This window comes from Talaromyces marneffei, chromosome 4, assembly GCF_009556855.1.
Source record: "Talaromyces marneffei chromosome 4, complete sequence".
In the NCBI taxonomy this organism is placed as follows: Eukaryota; Fungi; Ascomycota; class Eurotiomycetes; order Eurotiales; family Trichocomaceae; genus Talaromyces; species Talaromyces marneffei.
In genome coordinates, this window is record NC_072351.1 from 3,537,919 (window position 1) to 3,565,000 (window position 27,082).

The 27,082-nt window shown below is 46.6% G+C and overlaps 9 protein-coding genes across 9 annotated transcripts; 4 read left to right on the forward strand and 5 right to left on the reverse strand.

Annotated features, from left to right (window-relative positions):
* Positions 1–88: 88 nt before the first annotated feature.
* On the reverse strand, positions 89–1,470 carry EYB26_006315 (uncharacterized protein; the record flags this gene model as incomplete). Its single annotated transcript, XM_054265591.1, has 2 exons — positions 89–852; positions 903–1,470. The coding sequence occupies 2 exons, from the start codon at positions 1,468–1,470 to the stop codon at positions 89–91; spliced, it is 1,332 nt and encodes a 443-aa protein (XP_054121566.1).
* A 1,551-nt stretch (positions 1,471–3,021) lies between these two features.
* Positions 3,022–3,942, forward strand: EYB26_006316 (uncharacterized protein; the record flags this gene model as incomplete). The annotated part of the gene is made up of 1 exon (XM_054265592.1): positions 3,022–3,942. One exon carries the CDS (start codon positions 3,022–3,024, stop codon positions 3,940–3,942), a length of 921 nt encoding a protein of 306 aa, XP_054121567.1.
* Positions 3,943–4,895: 953 nt separating this feature from the next.
* Positions 4,896–5,897, forward strand: EYB26_006317 (uncharacterized protein; the record flags this gene model as incomplete). The annotated part of the gene is made up of 1 exon (XM_054265593.1): positions 4,896–5,897. The coding sequence occupies one exon, from the start codon at positions 4,896–4,898 to the stop codon at positions 5,895–5,897; it is 1,002 nt and encodes a 333-aa protein (XP_054121568.1).
* A 997-nt stretch (positions 5,898–6,894) lies between these two features.
* On the forward strand, positions 6,895–10,113 carry EYB26_006318 (uncharacterized protein; the record flags this gene model as incomplete). The annotated part of the gene is made up of 1 exon (XM_054265594.1): positions 6,895–10,113. One exon carries the CDS (start codon positions 6,895–6,897, stop codon positions 10,111–10,113), a length of 3,219 nt encoding a protein of 1,072 aa, XP_054121569.1.
* A 745-nt stretch (positions 10,114–10,858) lies between these two features.
* EYB26_006319 (uncharacterized protein) lies at positions 10,859–11,986 on the reverse strand (the record flags this gene model as incomplete). Its single annotated transcript, XM_054265595.1, has 1 exon — positions 10,859–11,986. The coding sequence occupies one exon, from the start codon at positions 11,984–11,986 to the stop codon at positions 10,859–10,861; it is 1,128 nt and encodes a 375-aa protein (XP_054121570.1).
* A 2,848-nt stretch (positions 11,987–14,834) lies between these two features.
* Positions 14,835–15,782, reverse strand: EYB26_006320 (uncharacterized protein; the record flags this gene model as incomplete). Its single annotated transcript, XM_054265596.1, has 1 exon — positions 14,835–15,782. The coding sequence occupies one exon, from the start codon at positions 15,780–15,782 to the stop codon at positions 14,835–14,837; it is 948 nt and encodes a 315-aa protein (XP_054121571.1).
* An 830-nt stretch (positions 15,783–16,612) lies between these two features.
* Positions 16,613–17,455, forward strand: EYB26_006321 (uncharacterized protein; the record flags this gene model as incomplete). Its single annotated transcript, XM_054265597.1, has 1 exon — positions 16,613–17,455. One exon carries the CDS (start codon positions 16,613–16,615, stop codon positions 17,453–17,455), a length of 843 nt encoding a protein of 280 aa, XP_054121572.1.
* Positions 17,456–22,043: 4,588 nt separating this feature from the next.
* On the reverse strand, positions 22,044–22,868 carry EYB26_006322 (uncharacterized protein; the record flags this gene model as incomplete). Its single annotated transcript, XM_054265598.1, has 1 exon — positions 22,044–22,868. The coding sequence occupies one exon, from the start codon at positions 22,866–22,868 to the stop codon at positions 22,044–22,046; it is 825 nt and encodes a 274-aa protein (XP_054121573.1).
* Positions 22,869–23,333: 465 nt separating this feature from the next.
* Positions 23,334–25,199, reverse strand: EYB26_006323 (uncharacterized protein; the record flags this gene model as incomplete). Its single annotated transcript, XM_054265599.1, has 1 exon — positions 23,334–25,199. The coding sequence occupies one exon, from the start codon at positions 25,197–25,199 to the stop codon at positions 23,334–23,336; it is 1,866 nt and encodes a 621-aa protein (XP_054121574.1).
* Positions 25,200–27,082: the final 1,883 nt, after the last annotated feature.

Genomic DNA, 27,082 nt, shown 5'->3' on the forward strand with positions numbered 1-27,082 from the left:
AAAACCCTGGCTCACAGCCTGTTTGACTGTGAAAAGATTGCTATGGAAGAAACTCTAACAGTCGAGGGATATCCTTCCGCCTCCTGGCTCAGGCTTTCACGAAGAGCTTGAACCCCACTTTCATAGTACGCACAGTGGTGAGAATGGCGGTGGAAACGATGAACATGACTCCACACCAAACAATCAGGCCGGCCCAGTTCCTATTATTGCTGTCCCCCAGAATAGCACCCGCCACAGGACTGCCGATGAGTGCACCGAGGCCAATGATGGCAAAACTCATTCCCAATCGTGTTGCCCAGACACTCTTATCGGGGGATAGGCTCGTCACTATCGGGATCGGAAGAGATACGTAAGGGGCGGAGACAAAACCGTAGACGACAGTGAATGCAACGACGCCGCCTGTGGTCTTAATGCCCAAGAGAGCAAAAGCCAAGGCGCTGGAAATGACTCCGAAGATAATCTGCACATTCATGAGTCCATAGCGCCCGGCGATCCAGTTGGGGATGAGACGGCCTAAAAAGGACCCGGCGTTCAGGATGGCAAGGAGATAATTGGCAAGACTCTGGTCAGTACCGGCCACTTCGGTGGCATAGAGGGAGATATAGTAATAGAAAACATAGAGCCCCAGGAAATTGACGAAGAAGCTCAGACAAGCAATGAGGTAGAGCTTGTCCTTGAAATGTGTGAGGTCGATAACTTTTCTCTTTCGTGGATTCTCCCCAACCCGCACTCGCATCACGGCAGCGGCGAAGAGCATGGTACCAAGGACCATGAAGCCCATGATACGTACCGTCCATGGAAACCCAATCTGTCCCGTAAGGCGTTGAAGCAGTATGGGATATATTATAGCACCTGAAGAAACCTTAATTGCGTGTTCGTTTCCCAGAGCACCATCAACTTACCAATACTTGATCCACTCACCGAGATTCCGATTGCGAGAGGAGTGCGAGTAGAAAACCACTGCGACACGACTGACGAAGCCGGCAAGAAGATAAGACCAAAGCCAATGCCAGTCACGATGGTCTGGGCCAAAAAGAACTGGTAGTATGAATGGCACAAGCTAACCATCATTAAGCCGAAGACAGTGACCAGGGTCCCAATGCCGAGAAGGAGGTGGAGGTGTCCTGTATCCAGAAGCGGACCGGTGAAAATGCAGACGAGGTAGCAGACGAGGAACTGCGCCGAGCCAATCCATGAGATTGTCGAAGCAGACTCATTCTTAAGAAGATCCGTCTCATAGATGTTTTGAAACTGACCATATGAGTTGAGCAAGCCAAGGACGTTGAACATGATCGTCCAGGCCCCAGCAACTTGTAGCCACGCCATAAAAACCCCATTTAGCGGTGCGGGGAGCTGTGAATCATTTTGCTGTTTCTCTGAAGATGGGGCATTCGGCGAGGCTGTTGGGACGTTGCTATCCTCACGGAGTGTGGAAGGTTCAGAATCATGTTGTTGTTCCTTGGAATCCATTTTAGCGGATTTGCTAGTGAGAGGAGTTGAGGTTAAACGAGATGACAAAGGAGTGAATGTAGGTAAATAGTTAGGAGATAGGCTACCTAGTGGCTGTTAAGTTAATATAGTTGTCAGATTAATTAGTAAGCTATGCCCTTCGTATGTAACGTAATCAGTAAGCAATCCGCCCACCTCCCCCGAAAATAACTCTCTATATTGATTTCAAATCCCAATTTCAAATCCACATACAAATTATATACAAAAATCTAACTACTGGTACGACTAGGGCATCTATTTATTTTATGTCCTTCAACACCACAACCACTGCAGCGAAATTGGCGGCGTACGACTGGTTGAGAAGCTGGGAGCTCCGGATTAGCAGGAGCAGCAGGAGTAGTAGTAACGGCATGAGATGCCTTAACCTGGCCTTGTATGAGCGCTTGGGCTTCTCCCCTAGTAATCCCTTGCTCAATTGAAATCTGCTTCTTAGATCTTTGGCGTTTTTGCTTATCTTTTTCATGCGCAGCTCGTAAATCGTAGTTTTCTTTCTGCATGAGTAGAAGATGATTTATAGTCATTTCATAGGCTTTTAACATCTGCATGATCGCCTGATCAAGCACTTGATTTGGGCTTCCCGTACGCTTATTTATACACTTCTAAATTGTAGTTGACTGACGTACAAATTAGCGTATATTTTGTGGTATTTGGAAACAGGAAGATTGTGTATTGCTCGATCGACTAGGAGGTGGTGTTGGTGTCTTCAATTGAATTATAAGCTGTTGAATAACTCGATCTGGATTAAAATGAACTAGGTAATCTAGTTGCTGCAAAACTATTCCAAATAGTTTGAGCTTTATAAGCTATTATAGGAGCCTATAGAAATGCTATGAAAAAGTTGATTTTATTAATATGGTTGAATCCAAGCCTTATTTACTGCTCAACAAGCTGTTTATAATATCACTTTAAAACTACAAAACAGCCAATATCAAGAGGCTGTAATAGATATTGTAGTGGTGGTCTGCACCTGCATACATATGGCGGATCGCGGCTCGGGCCCTCTGTTGTTACGGCCTCCTTTCTACATCATGTATGCAGCGGCGTAGGTAGATAGACACACACAATATCATCACTTCCCAGATTGGCAGATTGGTCCACGTACATCGGCTATACGTCTTCGTTTTCTTGTTGGCTCTTATAGGATATCAGGATTGGTTATCTTCCTCATCGCAGACACGAGTTCCGCGGCAGCGTGGTTGTTCTCTGTTAAGACATCACGTGACTACTAGTGATTCCGAAGCTAATATAGTTTACCCCTAAGTTAGATAGACTCTAGTTAATAACAAAAAGAAGAACGTGGAGAACGCTCCATTAAGAATCATCATCCCCCGAAGGGAAGCGTACAACTGATATATCTACTACTGCTCACGATCCTTGGCACCCGGCTCTTCACCAAGAGTTCCATTACACATATCAAACATACTTGAGGTATAAAACTGCCGTATATTCGACTATGTATAATACTATTCAGAAGTCGTCTTTGATGTAAGGAACGATAGTGTTATGTTCGACATGCCCGGTCCTGTCGAGTTGCACCTTCAACCTAGCCCACAAGAGCTGGCACAGCTCCAAGGGTCCTACATAGGCCCGATTAGGGATGAGACGCCATTCGAGTCGCACGTCCGCTACACATTACTCACACCAATCGAAATTCACGGGTCGGCTAATATAGACGGAAAAGACGAACCTGCGAGCCTCATTGGATTCGAATTATTCAGCAGTCCAGAGAGTCATAGGAGAAGAATTACGCAAATCATAGTTTCGCTCCAGTTCTTCTACAGCGCTCAGGACACAGTTAATGCGCTCCACCCCCAGATTATTGACATAGAGCCGGAGAGTCCACCGCTACTGATCAATTGCACCCGGGAGGAGCATCAAATTAAGGAAGACATTCGATACAACGTCGAAATTCACGGAGGCGGCAATGTTGGCGGCGCTGACATTGGCGGAAAGGCCAATGCAGAGAAAGCGAGAACAGATGAATCTAAGCGTGTTCTTGAGTTCGCTGCAACCGTCAACGGTTACAGAAGTCGATCAATGGGGCGAAAAATGAGCATGACGGACTGCGTTACCTGGATAGCCAACGAACAGCCGGAGAAACGAGGTTTTGATGGGGTTCCTCCAGACATTCGCTGCATGTTACTGCTAATTCGGCCCTGGACAGAACTCGATTTCTTGTGCCGTATAAAGGTTGACGCCAAAGTTGATTGGCATTACGACATGAAAGAATGGTGGTCCTCTATCAGAAATTGGGGTCGATCTACGACGACGACCTTCAAAATCACAGATTCCCGCGCGGAAGGGCTGACTATCGATAAGACGAACCTACAAACATATCAAGGAGAGGAGCTCCGCAACTTAGTCAAGATCCAGATGTCGCAGCTGTATGACAGTTATGAGAGAGGACCTGCTCCTGAATCTGGCGCGGAGTAAAATGACGTCCCTTTGTAACATCGACCCAAATGATAGGCTTGCAGAAAAAAACGGTTACTGCTGGTTTGTTTGCTGATTGTAACAAAACCTATATTTTCCATAGCAAAAGGCCCATCGCGATAGTTTTGGGCCAATATGTTGGCAAGTGAATTGAAGTAGACGCAATTCCTGTAGTCAGAATCTCCGAAATATAACAAAAAAAATAGTTTATACATTTGCTAGCATCGGAGAGTGTTAGAATCTACTGGTCCTCTACTGATATTAAGCGTATAATGAGTATGAATATACCTATATCAATATTCAATTTGAAGCTATGCGATTAAAGTGTTATTCTGGCTCAGTGGATCGGAGATTATTACTTTCTATTGGCTACATATCAAAGCTTATGCTAGCACATGATTAGCCTAAGCTGGTTGAAAAGGCAGTGTCGTGGTAATCTATGACACAAAACACCAACAGCCGTTGAGGTCTGTAATGGAACTCTTGGTGAAGAGCCGGGTGCCAAGGATCGTGAGCAGTAGTAGATATATCAGTTGTACGCTTCCCTTCGGGGGATGATGATTCTCAATGGAGCGTTCTCCACGTTCTTCTTTCTGTTATTAACTAGAGTCTATCTAACTTAGGGTTTTTTGATTGATGTTTATTGTTGGAAGCCTGCTAATATGACCGAGGCTAATCTCAAAACGGTCAGGACTTTCAGCCAATAAGAGGCTGTAAAATGTATATTAGCATCTTGGCAAATACCCACGATAAAGGGGAAAGAACGAGTAAAAAAAAAGGGCGACGTGGGGGCCCAACATAGTCAACAACAAGGACACATCGACTCACATATCAATTTTGTATGGTAACCTATGTTACCCGTTTACTAGCATATACGTGGATTCCAACAATTAAGAGTCTGATACCTTTATCGAGAAAAATTGAGGTTATTGACACGGGATTCATTGAACGACATGTTATCTAAGCAGATCAGCAAACCTGCCACCGAGCAGACCCTCACCGGCCCTAACGACTGGGAAAGATGGGAAAAGATATTCCTTTCCAAGATAGAGCAGAAGGATCTTATGGGATATCTCACCGGAGAAAGGGAACTGCCTACGAGGCCCGAGATGACGGTGATACCACCAACTCCCCCGTCAATCGAAGCATTGCGAGAAAGGAATCGTACCACAAATCGAGACCGAGAACGAAGCACACAGACCGAAGGAGACCAGGCTTCACAGGATGAAGCTATTTCCACCGGTCCAGCAACCTCAGCGGAGAAAGCAGCTCTCAAGCTATGGAAGGATGAATATTCGCTAGAGCTATCTCACTTCAACACGCTGATGACGTATTACCGAACGCAAGAGAGCCGATATGAAGCCGAACGGAAGAAAATTGACGACATTATACAATGGATGCAGACGTCGGTTAGTAACGATATCAAGGATGCGTGCTTCGGGGTAGGGATAGACGTACGAACCGGATATCAAAACTTGAAGCAATTCTTTGGACGTACGGCCATGACGATTGCTCATCAAATAGGACAAGAATATAGAATGCATATGAAGGAATTTCAAACCTGGCCAAAGGATATCAATTCTTGGGTAACCCAGTGGATGTCTATCATGCAACGTGGAAAGCAATATAACCTCACATTTGCGAAGGATGTAGTCAATTGGACTAAGGATTTCTTTGACGCCTTTTATAAAGCTGATCCGGCGTGGGTAACCGTGCTACGAACAACGTATAGCGACCGGATTGAAGCCGGGAATATCACATATAACGACTTCGCTAAGCAGGTGCAAGAGCAAGATCGCACCAGGCCCAAAGTGACAGCGAAGAGAGGCTTCCAACGAGGAGCCTTTAACGCAAATCAACAACAAGACGGCGCCTCGGACAAAGATAATAACAACGAGAACGAGAATAACACCCGCAGCGAGAGCTACAGAGGAAAAAGGCCACCGAGGTGGTAATCGAGGAGGAAAACGAGGCAACAAGAACTATCAACCAGCTCGCGCAAGCAGCGGTCCTGCTTGTATCGGATGCGGTATGACGCATCCTGTTGTTCACTGCTTCTATCTCTTTCCTTTCCTCGCTCCAAAAGGGTGGATACCGAACGAGACGAGGGCAGCCATTGTCGAAAGGAATATGCGAGATAAAAGGATTTGTGAAGAAGTTGAAGATTTACGGAAGAAATTCGCGTCAACTCAATTCCAGATCGTTGAGCGAAGAAGCAAGGAAAGCAAGGAAGAAGAATCGCTTATATGACTCGATCGAGAAGTCGGGCATCTTGACGAAGATAAAGCTAGCTTTTATATATCAACAACGGCCTCATTTACTGCTACAAGCTACGTTTTACACTGGTCAACTATCCTCGACTCCGGTTCTACAATTCACGTTTTCCACGATATCAACCGCTTCGAGAAATATCGAAAAGCGAGACCCGGCGACTATCTCTTAGCCGGTAATTCGAAGGTAAGAATTGAAGGCTACGGTGAGGTGGTTATACACCTAAAAGGCCCAAATGAGAAGAGCAGTCCGATACGGTTATATAACGTTGCTTATTGCAAAGATTTTGCAACCAACCTGGTGTCCATGCAGTCGCTTTGGAAGATAGGATATTATTGGGATCAACGCCCAACACACAACTGCATACGCAGAAACGACGGCCGATTCGTGGGCTCAATTCAGCCCCGGTATGGCCAATTCGTACTTGAATATAGGAAAGAAAGGGCGCGTGGTACAGTGTTGAGCGCACACAAAGAATCAAACTCTTGGACCCCGAGGCCTCCACGTAAAGCAGATATCCAACGCTGGCACCTACGGCTCGGTCACCCAGGACCTCAGGCCCTTGAGCACCTCTCCAGCGCATCTCGAGGAGTGCGAGTAACGGGCATATCACCGAAGTCAAATCTTACAAAAGGAGAAGGTATAAAAACGGTCGAATGCGATGCCTGCGCTACCGCCAAGATGAAGCGTCAAATCAGACGAGAGCCCCGAGAAAAGCCTAGTAAACCCGGTGAACGTTTAGCAATCGATTTCCACGATTTTGAAAGCAGCACCTCTGGATATAGCTCTACAATGCTCGTTACGGATCGTTACTCGGGATACATTTGGGATTATAACCTCACGGACCGCACCGGCGAGACAATCAGGGCAGCTCTTGCAGATTTGTTGCCAAAACTAGACGCCCAATATGGGTTAGTCCCATGGGTTATTGAGTGCGATAATGAGATATATATGAACCGACCGCTAGTGAAGGAATATCTCGAAAGCTTCTTTATACGACTTGAGCCTTCACCTCCGTATACACAAGCATTAAACGGCGCAGCTGAACGCTCAGGGGGTGTAATCAAGGATAAAGGAAGAAGCATGGCTGCAAGTGGAAAAATTCCTCACGATTTGTGGCCAGAAATCAATCGCGCTGCAGTCTATCTTTTCAATCGCACCCCAAGGTACGAATCGAACTGGAAAACGCCATACGAGGTTTTTCACACCTATCTTGCGCTTCAAAATGGCAAAGTTTTTGAAGATATGAAGCCAAATCAAGCACATCTGAGAGTCTACGGTTGCAAGGCCTATTCGCTTACAACAAAATATATGAAGAAAGAAAAGAGGCTTCAAAGATATCACCCCAAGGCCTGGATAGGCTATCTAGTTGGATATGACTCTACGAATATCTTCCGGATATGGAACCCGAAACTAGGAGTCGTCGTCAGTGCGCGTGACGTTATTTTCAACGAAGATGAAGTTTTTGATGGAAATTTGGATAAGCTTCGCAATGACCTTGCTACCACTACAATTGATGAGATTGCTGAATTACTTAATAGTGTCCATATTCAAAATGATAAGCTTCAAAGTGCTACGGTTGGAGGACCTTCCTGGACGCAGGAAGACGAGCCCAACTCGTATAACAATGAAGAGAGCCTCGAGCCCCGGTTAACCACTGGAGATGCCCAAAATGAGGATATCAACCTACGGGTTGAAGGAAGAGGACCACCCGGTGCGCCGTCTGCAGCGGATATCGACGCCGAAGTCCCCTTCCAAGATAGAGCTCCCGAATCAGGTCAGAGCCTATCTCATGCTCCCGCTACAGGTTTGAGCCAAAATGAAGCTCCCGCTACAGGTCAGAGCGTATATAGAGCTCCCGAATCAGGTCAGAGCCTATCTCCAGCTCCCGCTACAGGTCAGAGCACAAATCTCGCTCCCGAATCAGGTCAGAGCTTAGAGAAGGATATTATTTATCCAACACCACCGGACTCACCTCCGGCGGTGCTTATGAGCGCTACGATACAGAATCCGGTTAAAGATGAATTGAATAGAATCAATTATCTTGATTCGGGCTGTAGAGAAGCCGTTGCGTGGGAAGCAGCGTTTACCGCAGGCACCTCTCACAAGATATACGGATCACTTAATGGAAAGCCCTTCAACCGTTCATCCTTGAGACGTGCCTTACGCTCGACAACTGGCTTACAGTCTTTCTTTATGGGTAAGAGGCCTGCAGCTAGTGCGCGTATAAAGGACGTTCTGGAAAGCGGAAAGGAGCTCATTAATTTACACCGGAATATGTTACCCGCGCCTCCAAAGGGGCATGGAGAGTTAAAAACTCATGAACTTGGAGCACTATTCTCAGAGGCTGAGAAGGAACACTTACGCAGCCACCAACCCACCAAATCGTGGTCAAAGGTGCCATATTCTTATGCAAAAGGAAGGCAGGTGCTTGACTGCATGTGGGTTTACGTTTACAAATTTGACAAGCATGGGAGGCTCCTTAAGTGCAAGGCGCGCCTAGTCGTACGTGGGGATCAACAAGTTGGCCTCAACCAAGGTGATACGTACGCTGCAACGCTTGCTGCAAGGTCATTCCGCACCTTTATGGCTATCGCCGCTCGCTTCGATTTGGAAATGGCTCAATATGATGCCGTGAATGCCTTCGTTCATGCCCCGATTCAAGAAACGGTATTTATGAGGATACCTCCGGGATATCGGCATCTTTACCCAGGAACGATTTTGAAGCTAAATAAAGCGCTATACGGCCTACGGACGTCGCCCTTACAATGGCAGAGAACGTTGACTGAGTCGTTACAAAAACTAGGCTTCAAATCCGTGCCTCATGAGCCGTGCTGCATGATAAAGAGTGGGATATTGATTTTCTTTTACGTGGACGATATCGTCCTCGCTTATAAGAAGGATAAAGAGAAAGAAGCGAGAAGCCTTATGAATAATTTGAAAAAGGAATACACCATTACTGGAGGAGAAGAGCTCCAATGGTTTTTAGGAATCCGCGTTATAAGAGACCGCGAGAAGAAGCTCATATGGCTAAGTCAAGCTTCATATATTGATAAGATTGCAAAGCTTGCTGACACGTTCCCAATTCATGATACACCAATGGCAAAAGATGAGCTTCTTCCCTATACAGGACGAGCAAGTCATGCTACTATTCACAGTTATCAACGCAAAGTCGGATCTCTAATGTACGCCGCCGTCAGTACGCGCCTCGATATTGCCTTCGCCGTATCCCGGTTATCTCGTTTCCTCACAAACCCGTCACCTACACACCACCGAGCCGCAGACCGAGTATTGTTATATCTCCAAAGCTACCGGCACCTTGCTCTTCAACTCGGGGGTGGGGATGGATTCGTGGTTGCTAGTGACGCCTCATTCGCCGATAATACCCTCGATCGCAAGAGCTCTCAGGCGTACGTGATGACGCTGTATGGAGGAATAACAGGGTGGCAAGCGAATAAACAAAATACGGTTACAACATCAACTACAGAGGCAGAATTGTTAGCGCTATCTCAGGCAGCAAAAGAAGGCATGTACGTTATGCACCTACTGAAGGAATTGGACGTCAAATTGGAGACCCCCCGACTGCATCTCGAATGCGATAATAAGCAGACAATAAGCCTCATTGAGAAGGATATCGTCACCCTGAAAACGAAGCTTCGCCACGTGGATATTCACCACCACTGGCTACGGGAACAATTCCAGGAAGGACGCGTAGAGCTCACCTACGTGCCTACAAAGAAGATGATTGCAAATGGCCTCACAAAGGCGCTACCGAAAGGAGAATTTGACGCGTTTTTGGAGCAGATAAAGATGACTGATATATCAAGATATCTCCACGAGCAAAAGGAGGATACGCAGGAAGTTGATATGGGCACCGTGCTCAATTGCTTGCAGATATGAGGCCTTTTCCAACACCGAAGCACTCTTTCCTTTATACGGTTTATCCCACTGGGTTTACATATCAAGGTTTTAACGAGGCTTCCAGGCACGTATTAGGCTTCACCAAAAAGATATCAATATCCACAAAAAAAGGATGCCCGTACGGAATATCAACTATATTTGAGGTATATGAGGCTATTCGCAGATATCTGGTCAGCCTGCCTGCGGTGCGGCTGAGGGGGTGTGTTGGAAGCCTGCTAATATGACCGAGGCTAATCTCAAAACGGTCAGGACTTTCAGCCAATAAGAGGCTGTAAAATGTATATTAGCATCTTGGCAAATACCCACGATAAAGGGGAAAGAACGAGTAAAAAAAGGGCGACGAGGGGGCCCAACATAGTCAACAACAAGGACACATCGACTCACATATCAATTTTGTATGGTAACCTATGTTACCCGTTTACTAGCATATACGTGGATTCCAACATTTATTACGCCCGGGGGGGACTAACCCTAGAGGGCACTAGTGCGCTAATTACATAATCCTTCTCATAGACTCGCCTTGAACTCGTGATAGCCCCTATTTTTGTTCTCATACCATGTCTGCTTGGTGTTTGGGTTCTTCGGTTAGTATTTTAAGGGCTCCCTTGGTGCTGGCTAGTAGATACTCTTAAAGGTTATTTTCTCCAAGTGTGCAACGTCCCATCTTTGGCGGCTGCAGCAAGATCTACCTGGGAGGGGGTAAAGGGATGGATTGCTTCCCTTTTCACTGTGTTGATTGGGATTCAGATTCGGATTCCGGTTCCGGTTCCAGTCTTCCTGTTGTAATCGCAAACTTGATTGCTGCGTGGACGGCCTTCATGTCTGGTTGCCATTGATCCAAATCTGACCGTGTCTTTCCGCCCAGGAAGAAGGACAGATTTCCTCGTTTTGACTCTGTGCATTGGTTCATGCCTTCTCTCATCGCTGTCCATTTGGTGCAGCGGAATAAAAAGTGTTCCACTGTCTCGCTTGCTTGACCGCAGACACAGAGGTTTGAGTGTGCTGCGCCTATTCTGTTTAGATAGCTATTGAGCCTTGTCATTCCTGTTCGAAGCTGGGCTAGGGTCTTTGCCTCTTTCCGATTCAGTCCATCGTATAAGTTCCTTGTATGTTTTCCTGGAAGAGCTATATCCAGGGCCTTTGAGTATTTTCCGACCTCCTCTGGGAGAGTCCATTCTCGTTTCCGTACCGCCAGGGCGAGCCTGATAGTAGTTGATTTAGCGTGGAATGGTTGTTTTTCTGGTAGGTGTTCTGTTCCTGTCGATTTTCGTGCTTCTGCTTTTGCTTGCCGCTGTAAGTTGATGTCTGCATGCCCTAGGATCCAAATTGCATTAACTGCGTTACCTCGCTGCAGTAAGAACTGAATTAGTCTGTAGATCCGCCGGATGGTCAGTTGGCCCGATTGTTGACGGGGTTGACTGATTGCTGATAGTGCGGATCTGTTGCTACTAAGGATAGATATCCATCTCTGGCATGTCTCCGGTGGGATACGTTCTAGAGCGACCGCTATCGCTTCTAGCTCGGCTGTGTAGGGATTTTGCTCCGTCCGTTTGCCTAGGGTAATGGAGTATCTAGATATATCGGTCCCGTTGTTGTCTGCTTGGGTGTCTCTTATATAGCCTCCCATACCCACCATTCCGGATCTGGCAGATGCACTTGTCGCGATTAGAATGCCTATTGCTTTGCCGGCGATGTCAATGGCTTTATCTCCATCCGTTTCACATATCGTTCGTATCCGGCCTATCCACGGTGACACTGTAAATGCCTGTATAGTCTTGATCTGCTCTATTACTATTGCATCTAGTGCTTGAGATATCTTCTGCAGCGGAGACTTGAACCTCCGGGTTGACATGGTTCTCAATCTGACCAGGGGGTTTGATTTGGGTAGTGTCTGAATGTCGATCCACAGTTTCGTAGCTTTCTCTATATATCGGTGATAGAACGGCTGAATGCCTACTTCTGCCTCAGCCACTGCTGTTACCACAGTCCGGAAGGCTCTTATAACTACAATAGCCCCATATTTCTGTATTCTATTTAAATACTATGTTCCTTTTACTCTACAGGCATGCATCTAGACACTGGAGGCATAATCTACCACTGGTACCACTGTTGCTTTAAATAATTATCTTGCTGTTCGTAGAGATATCATTTTCAGTCTTCTTAGCGCTATCGCGGCTGTAAGTCCTTTAGTGGCCGCATTAGCAATGTGTTTCTCGAAGCGTAGTTGGGAGTCCATCACGACCCCTAGGATCTTTGCACTATCCTTTGGTTTGACCATTTTCCCTCTGATTGTGAATGGCGTACTGCTCGATCGATCTGTGTTCCGGGTGAAGTGCACAATGGCTGTCTTTTCACTTTCAAATATAGCTCCACTCCTTCTCTCCCAGTCTAGAGCTCTATTAATTATCGCCTAGATGCCCGGTCGGTTTAATTCGGCAGTCGGGCCTATTACCCAGGCTGTGTAATCATCCATAAATGCAATGGATCCTCCTGCCGCGTTTATCTTGTGTTGTACTAGATCCGCATTAAAGAAGAGAAACAGTATTGAGGACAGTGGTGATCCTTGTGGTAAGCCTGCCTGTAGTAGTTCCTATTGTTCGCTTGGAAATCTATTGACTAAGATAGTTGCTGTGCGTTTTAAGCAGAAAGCATCAATCCATTGAACTATTTTATCGGGTATTCCTCTTGCCTTAAGTCTCTGTAGTAGTCTCTCTTTGAAGACCCTATTATATGCCCCTTGGACATCAAAGCTGACCAAGCTAAGTACCTTTCTATTTCTCCAAGCCTTATAGATTTCTTCTTGAAGGAATAAAAGTGCCTGTTCTGCAGATCGCCTCTTTCTTACTCCAAAGTGATTTATAGGCAACAGACCTAAGGTTTCGACTGCATAGGATATCCTCTCTGCAATAACCGCTTCTAGGATTTTGCCTAGCGTGGAGAGCAATGATATGGGTCTCCATGACTTAGCTAGTGAGTAGTTATCCTTCGCCGGCTTCTTCAGCGGTATAATCTTGGCATTTCTCCACTGGGAAGGGAGCTCGCTATCTTGAAGTGATGTCTGAAAGATATAGAATACTCTTTCTCTGACCACTGGCCAGAGCTGTCTCTATACTATTGCTGGGAGGCCATCCTCTCCGGCTGCTTTCCATGGCTTAGCTTCGAAGACTTTCCGTTCAATCTCCTCTATAGTGAGATCAGGCATATATATCGGCTCCCTTTGTGGCTGGGTTCCTTCGTCTTCAATCGTTGCTGGTAGAGGTGGGAAGAACATAGCCAGCAGCTCTTCAGCCTGTTCCATTTTGCCTTTAGTAGTAGACCTATCTGGCTTTGTTAATAGTGGTATTTTGTCGCTGAATGAGCTGCCCCCTAGTTTTAGATATTTAGTGGCTTGCCATATATTAGTATCATCGGCAAGGAAATCCTCCCAGTGCGCTTTCTTCTGTTTCCTGATTGTATCGTGATACTCTTTTGCCGCTTTATATGCCTGTTATTCAAGATCGGGGATTGCACACCCCGCCCTACGCCGCGATCTAGCCTGATTCCTCCAGTAGGTGTATATATAGCAAAGCTATATCAGATCTGCCGTCCACCATCGTTTAGCGTAAGGTGAGGGCTTTGCTTTCGGTGTAAGTTTTAAGACCGCTTCTATAACCGCTGTCATGAGGTGATCCGTCTACTGCTGGACTGAACCGTCCATAGAAACCGCCTGCAAGCTGGTAGTGACCCTCGCTCTAATTTCTGCTCAAGGCGCGTTCTTCCAGAGTAGTCTCTCGGTAATAGGTCGATCTGGAACCGATATGTCAAACTCTGTCTCAATAGCTTGATGGTCGGATCCATGGTTTGTATAATGTATCCCACATTTAACCATCTCTTCTGCCAACTCCGTTGATGCTAGGACTAAGTCGATCGTTGTTTCTAAATCCCCTGAATGCCATGTTTTTGTGCCTCTCGGTAGGAGACTTTGGAGAGAGTGCTCCGTCATATAATCCACTAGCACTTCTGCCTCTCCTTGTCTCGCTGGGGATATTTGATTTCCACCCCAGAGTTGATCGTGCCGGTTGAAGTCTCCCACAATTAAAACGTCTGTTCGTGTTCTATCTCTACCGCGGATATCCACTACTAGGTTATGTAATAGCCTAGTTGTAGATATCAATGCTTCCTCATTATTTCCCTCCACATAGACTGAGACCACTAACACTGTCCGGTCTGGTAGTTGTAGTATCGCGGCCGTCAGATCTGGTGATGCCACCGGGATTTGTTCTGCCTCCATGTCACTCCGAATCCATAGCATGCTCCGGATTGGCCATCTTCCTTCGTGTCTTTCTATAGGTATCATCTTTGTCTAGTAGCTGTGTCCTATTAGGCTCGTTAGCATCGTGTTCTCAATCATCCGCGCATATGGCTCGGATATTGCTATTACTCCGTAATCTCTAATTTTGTTGTCGTTCATTAAGCTTTGCTGTATTGTGTCCCTTTTACCCACATTAAGTTGTAGTATGCGAAGTGATTTATATATGAGACTGTATAAGGCGTACTCGATAGTTTTTGCTAAACGATTCGTGTGGTCCTCCACACGGAATGCATTTCGGAATTGCAGCCTGGCAGGTGCTGTGGTGATGTCCCTTAACTGCACATTTAGCGCAGGTCTAGGTCTTTTTACAAGAATAGGCTTTATGCCCCATCTCCTGACAGTTGAAGCATTAAACCGGTCCCATCCGTGGTTTAAAGATTTGAGTGTACGCGGATTCTCCTGCTATATCGAAGTAGTTGCCGTCTATCAAACGTTTGGCATCCGTCCCTTTTGTGATATACACCACCATTGATCCGTACGCTTTGTTGGAGTCTTTCTTGCTGAGCCAAGAGATCTTAGCAATACTGACCTTGTTCTCTTTTCCTAGTACCTCGGCTGCCCCTGGGAGGATGTTTCCATCCGCATCTAGGACTGCTGTCCGGTTAGCATTGTCGATTTTGACTGGGTATAGCTGGTCTCGTAGGACTCTTATTCCTGGTATATCAACCTTTTGGGCGGCTTCTTTAACCTGTTGGATCTCCTCTTCGTCTCTGCAAATTACTTTGATCCGGTCTGCATTTTTAGGGTCCTTAACCATTGCTGCACAACGCCAGTTTTGTGTTTCCTTATTCCCACGCATCTCCTTCTCAATCTGTTGTCTGATATTGGCTATCTGGGTTCTCGCTTTGTCTTCTTCCCCGACCCGAGACGTGTCGATTGTGCAGAATAGCGTGTTAGCTAATGTAGGCCGGGCTAGGGGCACAACCTCTGTATCCTGTTGATGACCGGATTGTCTGTCAACTACCGTTGCGTATGTTGCCTTAGCTGGAGCACTTGCGATAGTGTTCAGCTGCTCCCAGAGTTGCTTGCACTCTTCTATAGATTGGCTTTCAATTGCTTCCACTTGGGTCTGCAGTGCTTGGATTGTACTGCTCTGTGCTCGAATCATCTCGGACTGCTCCTTAATCATTTTTCCTTGTTCAATAATAATTTCTTTCAGTCCTTTGACCTCTTGATAGGTGCTTTCCAGGTATTGGCCTATCTTTTTAAGCATATCCCTATTTCCGTCTTTGCCGCTCTGTTTCTCCTCAATAAGGCCAGCAGCTTTCTTTACCGCTGTTAATTCCACTTGGGTCATTGATTTCTTGGACGTTCTGACCGCGCTGATAATGTCGCTGCCCGAGGCCTCTCGGACCCTTGTTGAGGGTGTAATTCCGCATTTAGTCCGCCGTACGAACGCGTCGTTGTCGGCTCCTCCACCATCGCGTCCGCCATCACCGGCTCGGCTCCTAGAGCTGAGTCGAGTGCTAACTATCACGTATTCTACCTCCTGTTGCTTTCCGAAGAGTTCCGGTCTCCTCAATTCTTCCTCCTCAGAGTTCACAGTATTTGATCGCGACTCTATCCGCCCAAATATAACTACGTAATGCGAATAGGGGTAAACTATATTAGCTTCGGAATCACTGTCGGATGCCAGGATAAGCTAAGCCTAATCTAGCAACATACGAATCTTGCCACACGGCCATATTAAACAAATACTGTCAACAAAGCAACGCAATACGAGCACCAATTTGCCCCAAAGATTGATAATACAGCAGAATGTGTTCGAATGATTGATTTCTAATTCTTGTTTGTTTTGCAAGATAGCTTTTGCCACATATTTGTATATAAAAAGGATCAGGATTGACAGTATAGCGATGTTGGGAGGATCGTGCAACAATATCAATCATTTGAACCCCAATATATCTCCTTTTGTTGATCCTCGACGGATTAGTGCTAGTGCGAAAATTCTTCCGTTAGTTATGAGCCCGGGATCACTGTAAAAGATTCAATATTTGAAGCTATTCACAGTATCAATCCTCAACCAGGAAGCCCTGTACAACGCACAATACCAATCCCATCTCAGCGATATCCTCGATTGTGAAACGGTTTCGGAACGGTCCTAAGAGCAATACACAGAGATTAGCAATGGACACCAAAAGCAACACCGTTATCCTAAGGTCGTCGGACGACTGGAGAAAGTGGATAGAACAACTCCGAACAGAGGCAACAAAGGAGGATGTTTGGGAATATATTAACCCAAATCCGAACCCGGATGATATGGAGCTTGATTCAGCACCGACCAAGCCCATAAGACCGACGAAGCCAACCCTGAGCGACCAGGCCCAGAACGCCGCTAATAATGTGCTGTTAACTCAGACATACCAAACCGATATGACCGCATATCAATTCGACCAGATTAGGTACCAAGAACACCAAACTCGTATGAAGAAAGTACGCGGCCATATTCTCAACACGGTGTACGTGGGACACAAGCCTATGATTAGGGATATTAGCGACGTTAAAGAAATTGTCAAAAAGCTTCAAGGAAAGCTTGGCCCTAAAGAAGGACGAGAAAAATCCTTGCTTACCAAGCGAGAGCGAGAGCTCACCCAACCAAAACGAGGCATGAAGCCCAAAGAATTAGTAAAGAAATGGCGAGACCTCAGAATGGACATGAATCTTGCTAATTTCACAGCAATTCCGTCAGAACAATTGACAAGGGACTTCATTGATTCAACCGAGGGCGTTTTACCTAAATTTCACGACACTTGGTCAACTAGGATTATTGATTTGGACTCCGGCATGAGCGACAGCTTGCTCAAAAAGGTGCCAGATATCGACGATATCATGGATTCTTTCGATCGCTGGGTCGAGGATTACACCAAATCAGAACGACCTTCCCAAAGAGATATCGCCATGGCCACATTGGACGGTAAAACGGATCAACCTGGGAAGAACGATCAACAATCTGCAAATCAAAAATCTTAAGCACCAACCTGTATTGATGGGGAAAAGCACCGATTTGAAGATTGCCCATATGTAAACCCGGAGAAACGTCCACCCGGATGGAAGGCCGATCCCACGATTGAAGAAAGATTCGAAAAAATGGAACAAGCAGCACACCCGAGAGCAAAGGTGCTTAAACGTGTGAAGCAACAGCTCAGGAACCAAAAGAAAGGCTCTTCTTCAAAGAATACTAAGAAAAATGGTGAAGAAGAAGAACAGTCACATTTAGTCCTGGACCCTGGCGAGATTTCTGACGATTTTTGCGGCACCGTGATAGCACTTATAGCCTCAGAAAGCGACCGGGATATGAGAAATGAGTGGATCCTAGATAGTGGCTCGACGGTTCATATAACCAATAATCGAAGCCGGTTGCGCAATATGAAGGAAAACGTACGCTGGCTACTTGTTGGCGATACCTGGATAAAAATGATCGGACCCGGCGAAGCAACGTTATTTCCAACTGACCCTATTAATCATGCGGTTAGACGAAAGGGAATTCGCCTCCTAGAGGTATGGTTTGTTGAAGGGATGCATATCAATCTTGTATCTGCTAGTAAGCTTTGAAAAAACGGCATACGATTCGACGGCAAAAAAGACCGCTTGTGGAGTGAAAAAGCGAAGCAAGAATTGTGTAATGTTGAATGTGATGGCAAGCTGTTCTTGCTTGAATGGCAAGAAAACACAAATCCTAAATGTTCGTTAGCATTTGACTTAGCCATGAGTTCATTCGAGAAAAACACCTTGAAGGATCCTGCATCGGTATGGCACAAACGATTTGGCCACCTTGCACCTGCGGCTATACAGAAAATCGAAGAAGCCACGGAGGGAGCAATCGTCACCACGAATGAGGTTCTAAGCCGAAATAGCGAAGGATTCCAGGAGCAATGCGAAGTTTGCCGAACTACCAATCCTCGTAAGAAAATCAGCAGAGTACCGATGACACCACCAACAAGACCCTTCCAAAAGGTATTTGTCGATATTATTGTCATGAACATGGCCATCAACAAAGATACGTACGCGTTACACGCAGTCGATCCGTATACGAAGTTTCACGCCCTAGTAACAACCCGCACAAAATCAGTAAACTTTGACCTAGAAAGACTGATTGAAGAACTTGAACATACCTTCAAGACAACTATTGAAGAGATTCATGTTGATGGAGAGTCCTCAATCAATGGAATCCTGTTTGCAGAATATTGCCGCAACCACAAGAAAAAATTAACTGTTATCGTACCCTATACACCTGAGCAAAACGGACCTGCGGAGCGCGCCGGCGGAATCATTACCATGAGATCTCGAAGCCTGATTCAAGAATCGAACTTACGTGAAGGATTATGGCCAGAGGCCATGAGAGCTTCGGTATGGATTATGAATAGAACCCCGGTCAAAGCTCTGGGTTGGATGACACCATATGAGAAAGCCTATAGAACGAAACCATATATTGGCAACTTGTTTCTATTCGGAGCCAAGGCATACGTACGAATTAATACCAAGAAAAGTCACAAAATGGCCGCTCGCGCCCAAATCGGATTTCTTGTGGGCTACAAGGCTCACAATATTTAGCGGATCTGGGTTATGGGACCAACCGGATCGAAGGTCATTCGTGCCCGAGATGTGGTTTTCGACGAGACTAAGAGATATGACCCTGATCATCCTTTTGCTAAAGAAATTGTTAGAGAAGGCATATCAAAATATATTGACAATGTCGACATACCAAATATTGAGGAAGCAGACCCTGACGCCATATTTGATTCGGTGGACAACGAGATGAGGCTGCAAAGAAGCACTGTAACCACGTTCCCAAGTGGGGGGGTGGGAGGCAACACGTTAGCCAGTGAACCGGTACGAATCGAGCAGGGTCAGGCGCCAGCGACCGAGGCAGACCTACCCCAACTCATGGAAATTGACACTCCAGAGGAAGCAGCAACGGAGAATCCACCAGTAGCTACAGAAATCGACAAAAACGGAGAAAATGAAGCTCAAGAGCCAGCTAATATTGACGATCGTGAGATTCTTGAGGTGGAGCAGCCAAAAATTGACTCAACTGGGGGGGTGGAGCAAGGATTTGAGGAGGATGAGGATATTAAGGAAGAAGAAGCCAACGAGGACATCAAGATGGAAGATATCTCTAGAGCTCACAAAGGGGGTGACGGAGAAACAAATAATCCGGACGACCAGTCTCCACAATTTTTGGATCTAGCCAATCAGAGAGCTCCGTTCCATTCAGTTGACAAACCAAATGACGTCAAAAATCACCTACCTACCCCTCCAGGAACAGCTTCCCCGCCATCAAACAGCCTAATTAGGCAATCAAACGTCCAAATTAGGCAAGAGACCCCTCTAGGCAGCAGCGAGAGCGCACCAAGAAGTGGGATAGCCCCTAGATCTGGAGAAATCGGTGCAGATTTCTCGACAACTAATATTCTCACTAGCAAAAGGGTGCGAATAGCCTCAAAACGCGCTTTGAGCCCCGAATCAAGCTCTACAGCTACGAAAAGGCAGAGAAAGCAAGCACGCGCTCTATTTGCTAGAGAAAAGTTACTACGAGATTCAGCTCTAGCAAATACCTTTTTCGCCGCCCAAGAAAGAATCGAGATCGCATTTTCTACGGAGGACCTGCCTCCAGAGCCCAAGAATTGGACTGGCGTCCTGCGGCACCGTTTTATGAAGGAATTTATCGCCGCTGCAAGAGCAGAGTTTGAGACCTTAAAAAGGAAAGGCACGTTCGAATTCGTCCCAAAACCTGAGAATACACAGATATTACCACTAACATGGGTCTTCAAATATAAATTCGACAAATATGGCAAGCTTTCCAAGTTCAAAGCACGAATTTGCGTACGTGGTGACCTCCAGGAGCCCAATAAGCTCGCTACAAGGGCTGCAACACTGGCCTCAAGAAATTTCCGTACGATGATGTCGCTCGCCGCCGTATTTGACCTAGAAATCGTGCAATATGACGCCGTGAATGCCTTCGTCAACAGCGAATTAGATGAGGACGTTTACACATATTTTCCGGATGGCTTCAAAGAACCTGGACAGGCCATAAAATTGAAGCGAGCGCTCTACGGACTACGCAGAAGCCCAAGGTTGTGGCAGAAAGAACTGACAAGAACCCTTCTACGCTTAGGATTCACGCAAATACCGGATGAAGAATGTTTATTCATCAAGAACGGCGTTCTTCTACTATTTTTTGTTGACGACATCTTGGTGTTTTACGACAAGGCCAAAAACCAGCGAAATTTTGAAGAAATCGAAAAAGGGCTTATGAACGCTTACGAACTGCGAAAAATGGAGCATTTTGAGTGGTTTCTCAATATTAGGATCATACGGGACCGCGCTCAGCGCAAAATTTGGCTCTGTCAGGATGCGTATATCTCAAAGATCGCTGAACGTTTTGAACTCAACACCACGAAATGCCCAACTACGCCCATATCGGTCGATATTGATGCTTCAACTGGTACAGCAACCAATCAGGAGATCCACCTATTCCAAGAGCTCGTTGGATCAGCCTTATACGCAGCAATCATGACACGTATCGATATTGCCAAAGCTGTTAATGAGCTCGCCAAGCACACCACAAATCCGTCACCTACGCACTTTCAGCAAATCAGGCGTGTGATCCAGTATCTGTACGGAACCCGGTTCTTGGCAATCGAATACTCACCACCAAGAAACTCGATCTTTGACGCATTTGTATGTGCCTCAGATGCTTCATTTGGGGATAACGCCGACCGCACTAGCTCCGAGGGATATTTAGTGCAGATATATGGAGGACCAGTTGACTGGCGCGCCACAAAGCAACGATTGATTACTACGTCAACCACCGAGGCCGAGCTTAGAGCCGCTACAGAGGCCGCCAAAAGGCTTCAAGTTTGGAAGCGCGTTTTCAGATCGATTGGCTTCAAGCTTGATAGAGAGCTCACCATTCAGTGCGACAACAAGCAAACCGTTTTACTATTGACTAGTGAGGAGCCTCAGTTTCGCACCAACCTCAAGCATATTGACATTTATCATCACTGGCTGCGCCAGGAGATCCGCTGTGGGCGCCTCCGCGTTGAATGGGTTGATACGAACAATATGCTCGCCGACGGCCTCACGAAGGTGCTCCGAGGACAGAAATTTTTGGATTGGCGCCAACACCAAGGATTGGCAAGGATAGACCATTTACCACATGAATAAAAGCTTCATAAAGCTTTGATCCCTGGGGGGGTGTGTCGGATGCCAGGATAAGCTAAGCCTAATCTAGCAACATACGAATCTTGCTGTCACGGTTCCAACCTGGGAGCAGGCTCCAGGTGTAAGCGCTCCGGAACACGCCAAGGCGGTGAGGTTTGACAACACCAAAGAATCCGCCGGAGACCTTTGTCATATGAGTCATACAATGTGGGAATAGCTTCATGTTGTGCTTTGTTGATTGTTTTGTTGCTTTGTATTGCTTTGGGATCATTGTATTGTTTTGGAAACCTGCTCCGTCAGGATCAGGCCTGGGAGCAAGCCCTGCGCAGACATAAATACGGGCTTGCTCCCCTGTAGTTTAGTTTCGCTCTTCAGCTCACGTCTTGTTAGTTTTCTATGTCATACGTTTTACCTTGACCTTTTCTCGCTCCGTTACACATATGGCCTGGATGGCATGTTCGTCGAGATCGGCCACAGGGGAGTGGTTCACAGCGTCGTCCATGGCGGGCATGTCGATATATTCCAACAACTGGGTACTGGAAAATGAGTGCAGATATGGCACCCAGCCCGTCCGACGGAGCCACGGATTGGCCTCATCAATATGGCCGTGCTGGATCTGCTCCGCGGCTTGCTTCTCGTACTCCGCATATTGCCGGCTGGCTTGTTCCCAAATCATGGATCCAGGTGTGGTGGGAATGGGATCGGAGTCCTCTTTTTCATCGATAATGGCGAAATACTGGGACCCGGTCTTCCGGGGGAATATTCGCTGGCATGGAACCCGTCGACACGCCTGTTTCTGCTGCTCCTGGATGGTCTGCATGGTGGATCTCGTGGGGTGGCCTCGGTGGGAAGTCCGGCTCCAGCCGTGCTGGTTATACCAATGGTTCCGCATGGCATTGATACTCTGACATATATATACACATGACTGTGGTGATAATTGACATTGCCAACCATCCAATGGGCCAATGAGCTGGGGAATGGCCTGGGTTCGGGTTGGTGGAATCTCCAGCTCAATGGGATCAATGGCGATATTGGGCCAGCTGCGAACCTCATTGCCAAGCTGAATCCGGATTATGGGAGATATATGCTGGTGGGCACGCTGTAAATGGCCTTCGATCTGGCTGGGCCAAACACCATACTGGCATTCGCGGCATATCACCACGGGGAAATCTACCAATCGCTCGAAATATGCGTTCTGGAATGAAATGCGGTTGGTCATGGTGATTGATCAATTGAATGGGTATTGTATTATTAAAGTGTCAAAATGGTTGGCGAAATGGCTATATACTGTTAAAATGGCTATTGAATAGTTAAAATGAATGATAAATAATTAAAATGCTATACAAATGATATTTTAAATAACTCTCTAATCGAGCCCCTATTCAATAAAGCATGGATGATATAATTATTAAACCCTAATTTAGCTCCCGCTATACCCCAACCAAGACTTCATTATCAAACCTATCAACTTTACTATACATCAACAAGATATCTACTGGGTAGATCATAATAAAAATTACAGAGATTTATGAGTAAATGGTTGGATAATATATGGTGTAAGTTTCGTGGGAATTCGTCTAAAAAAGCTAATTGCCTGCAAGGTTTTTTGCTAATTGCCTGCTACCCTCGAACCCCAGATTTTTGCTGGCGAAAAAATAACCCTAATCTGAACCCTAATTGCCTTCTACTTCGAGGCAATTACATATCTTGGATAGATCCGCCGGGCACCCCGCACCGTGTGGTCCACCATGCCACGGAACTGCCGCATTGTAAATTTGACGTCTTTATACAACAGCTCGTCGTCATTCTGCCATGTGACGTGACCCTTGGATGTCGTATTGTAGTGAATCTTCAACCCGTAGGTCCGTAAATCCAACATCCACTGCATCGGGCTCTGGAATCCACGCACCATGAACTGGTCCATCATCTGTGTGACCCACTGCAAACATCCTTTCTGGGACATGCGGGGACGGGCGGATGGGGATCCTCCATATGCGCTATCCCAGTCCTCTTCCTGCATGGAGCTGGTGGGCTCGGCCTCCTCTTCCTGATCCGCCAATTCCATGGCTTTACGAACCACCATGAACCGGGCCAGCTTGATCACTTTGGACAAAATGGGCGGGTAATCCTCCGGGGTCCGCCATCCACCTCGATCGCGAACGCCCAACACGGCCATGGAACACACCAATGCGCAGTCGTATTCCCGGTGCACCACGCGCTGGTTCAACAGCTCGATGCAAAAGTCCAAACACGCCCGCTGGATGGGCGTTAATGGTGGAATGGCGCTCTGTTGGGTGGGATCCAGCTCAGGATCCGGCTCGGAGTCATGGTTCCTATCCTCATCCATCTCATCATCGTCGGGGAATGATTCGTCGTCCGAGCGGGACGACTCGCTGGATTCGGGGGATGGGCTGAGTTCCCATGGACGCCGCTGTCCGGGTTGCAAGACCATGGACCGTCCGGGATTCTGGGGTGGGATCCGGGGACGAGCAACCTGCACCAGTCGATTCCATGCGGCACGTTGTCGTTGGGTGAATCGATATGGGGGATGCCTCTCGTCGGATGCACATTGCTGCGTCCGCCAAAAAAACATCAACATCTGCTGCCATGGACGAACACGCTCCGTCATAGTCTCCGGATCCTGATACGCCTCCAGTGGCTGATACCGGGTTTGATGCCGTTCCGTCCGGATAGCTTCCATGCGCACAAACACGCCAGTGTGCATAATGGACTGCTGGCTGATCTGTCCCACCTGGCCCGTGGCTGTCCATATAGCCTGGATGGCACATTCATTGGGATCGGCAATGGGGGATTGATCTATTTGGTCATCCATGGCGGGCATGTCGATATATTCCAACAACTGGGTGCTGGAAAATGAGTGCAGATATGGCACCCAGCCCGTCCGACGGAGCCACGGATTGGCCTCATCGATATGGCCTTGCTGGATCCGCTCCGCGGCTTGCTTCTCGTACTCGGCATACTGCCGGGTGGCCTGATCCCAAATCGTGGATCTGGGTGTGGTGGGAATGGGGTTGGAGTCCTTGTTTTCATCGATAATGGCAAAGTATTGGGAATTCAACCATTTGGGAAACAGTTGCTGGCATTGCACACGTTGGCACGCTTCTTGCTGCTTTTTCTGAATCGTCTGCATCACAGCTCGTTTAGGTTGACCTCTATGTGAAGTCCGGCTCCAACTATGTTGCTTCAACCAATGTTGCCGCATTGTGTTGATATTCCGACAAATATACGAACATGATCCTGGTGCTAACTGGCATCGCCAACCATCTACGGGACTAATGAGCTGGGGAATAGCCTGGGTCCGGATGGGTGGAATCTCCAGCTCAATGGGATTGACGGCAATATCGGGCCAGCTACAAACCTCATCTCCAAGCTGAATCCGGATCGCAGGTGATACATGACGGTGGGCGCGTTGTAAATGACCTTTAATCTGGCTGGGCCACACACCGTACCGGCATTCACGACATATAACGACGGGGAAATCGGCCAGCCGCTCAAAATATGGGTTCTGAAATGGATTCGGGCTGGCCATAATAATGGATTGGGTGAACTGATTATATAATAAAGTGGGAATCAATGGGATGATAACCGGGAATGGATGTTAATGGATTGTATCCTGCTAAAATGGTCGTCGAAATGGCTGGTAAAATGGTTGTTACCATTAAAAAGCTAGTAAAACGGCAGTTACTGTCGAAATAGTTATTGGAATAGCTGGCAAAATGGCTGTTACTGTTAAAATAGTTGTTGAAATGACTGGCGAAATAGCTGATAAAATGGCCGTTGAAACGGTTGTTGGGTGAACTGTGAAAATGACTGTGTAACCTCTCTAGCTATTAAATCAATGCATTAAATAAATGGAATGAAATTAATGGATTATATTCTGGCCCTAACCCTAATCAGGCATGGATTATAAACCCTAATCTATAGTATAGCTTCCGTTGCACCCTAACAAAAAAAATATGATAAAACTCATCTACTTTACTACACTCCTCCAGGTCGTAGATATGGTGGATTGTGCTGAAATTATTAGCGTGTATAAATAAATGGTGAAATAATATATGGTGTGAGTTTCATCCAGATTGGGGTTAAAAAGTTGATTGTATGACGATGGTGATGTCTGATTGTATGACGCGAAAACGTTGTTAGTAAAAAGTCAACCCTAACCCGAACCCTGATTGTATGTCGCTGTCATACAATCAGCTATTTTGGTTAGGAATTGGTCGTAAAAAGTTGATTGCCTGCAAGGTTTGTCGCTAATTGCCTGCAACCCCTGGACCCCGGATTTTTGTTAGCGAAAAAATAACCCTAACCCGAACCCTGATTGCTTCTACTTCAAGGCAATCAGGTATTTTGGATAGTGGGCACCTCATCTGGTGCATATTGCAGCAAATCCTCTATTAAAATCTGCCGTGCATCCCGCACCGTGCGATCTACCATTCCACGGAACTGCCGCATCGTGAATTTCACCTTTTTATACAGCAGCTCGTCCTCGTTCTGCCATGTGACGTGCCACTCGGACGTGGTGTTGTAATGGATCTTCAATCTGTATGTGCGTAAATCCAACATCCACTGCATCGGGCTTTGGGATCCGCGCACTTGTCAGAGAATCAAGAAAGTCACAGCCAATAGATTAGACGCTAGTCTACGGACACTACTGCACGAGGGAACAAAGGATTATCCGTAACCTTAGGGTTAGGGTAGCATAGCAGAACATAGCATTGATATGCTCTGATATGATGACTCTGGCATAGCAGACATAACAGCCGCTATGATGGCTATGTTCACGATGGAATATATAAGGACACTCATTTACCATGTATTTAGTTTTTATTCTATCGTCTTGAATTAACTGTTTAACCTTGAGTATACTATTGCTCATAGATCTAGTTAACTAAGGCTATCTTGTTTATTACTTTGGCTACCTGCCCTTTCCTAAGCAGAATACCACCGAACCGCCGTTCAGTGACGAGTTTACTCCGATCTAGACGCTTGTGAAGCACCGGTTTACGACAGCACTATAAATTAGTCCATCATCTGCGTCACCCACTGCAAGCACCCTTTCTTCCGGGTGATGGGACTAGGGGATCTGCTGTACGTACTATCCCAATCTTCATCTAGCATGGAGCTAGTAGACTCAGCCTCTTCGTCCGGATCCGCTAATTCTATGGCTTTTCGGATCACTATGAACCATGCCAGCTTGATCACTTTGGATAGAATCGGGGGATAATCCTCCGGGGTCCGCCATCCACCTCGTTCTCGAACTCCCAGCACGGCCATAGCACACACCAATACGCAGTCGTATTCCCGGTGCACCACCCATTGGTTCAGCAGCTCAATGCAAAAATCCAAACATGCCCGCTAGATGGGGCTTAACAGTAGGATGGAGATTGGGGCTTGATCGGGCGTGGGTTCAAG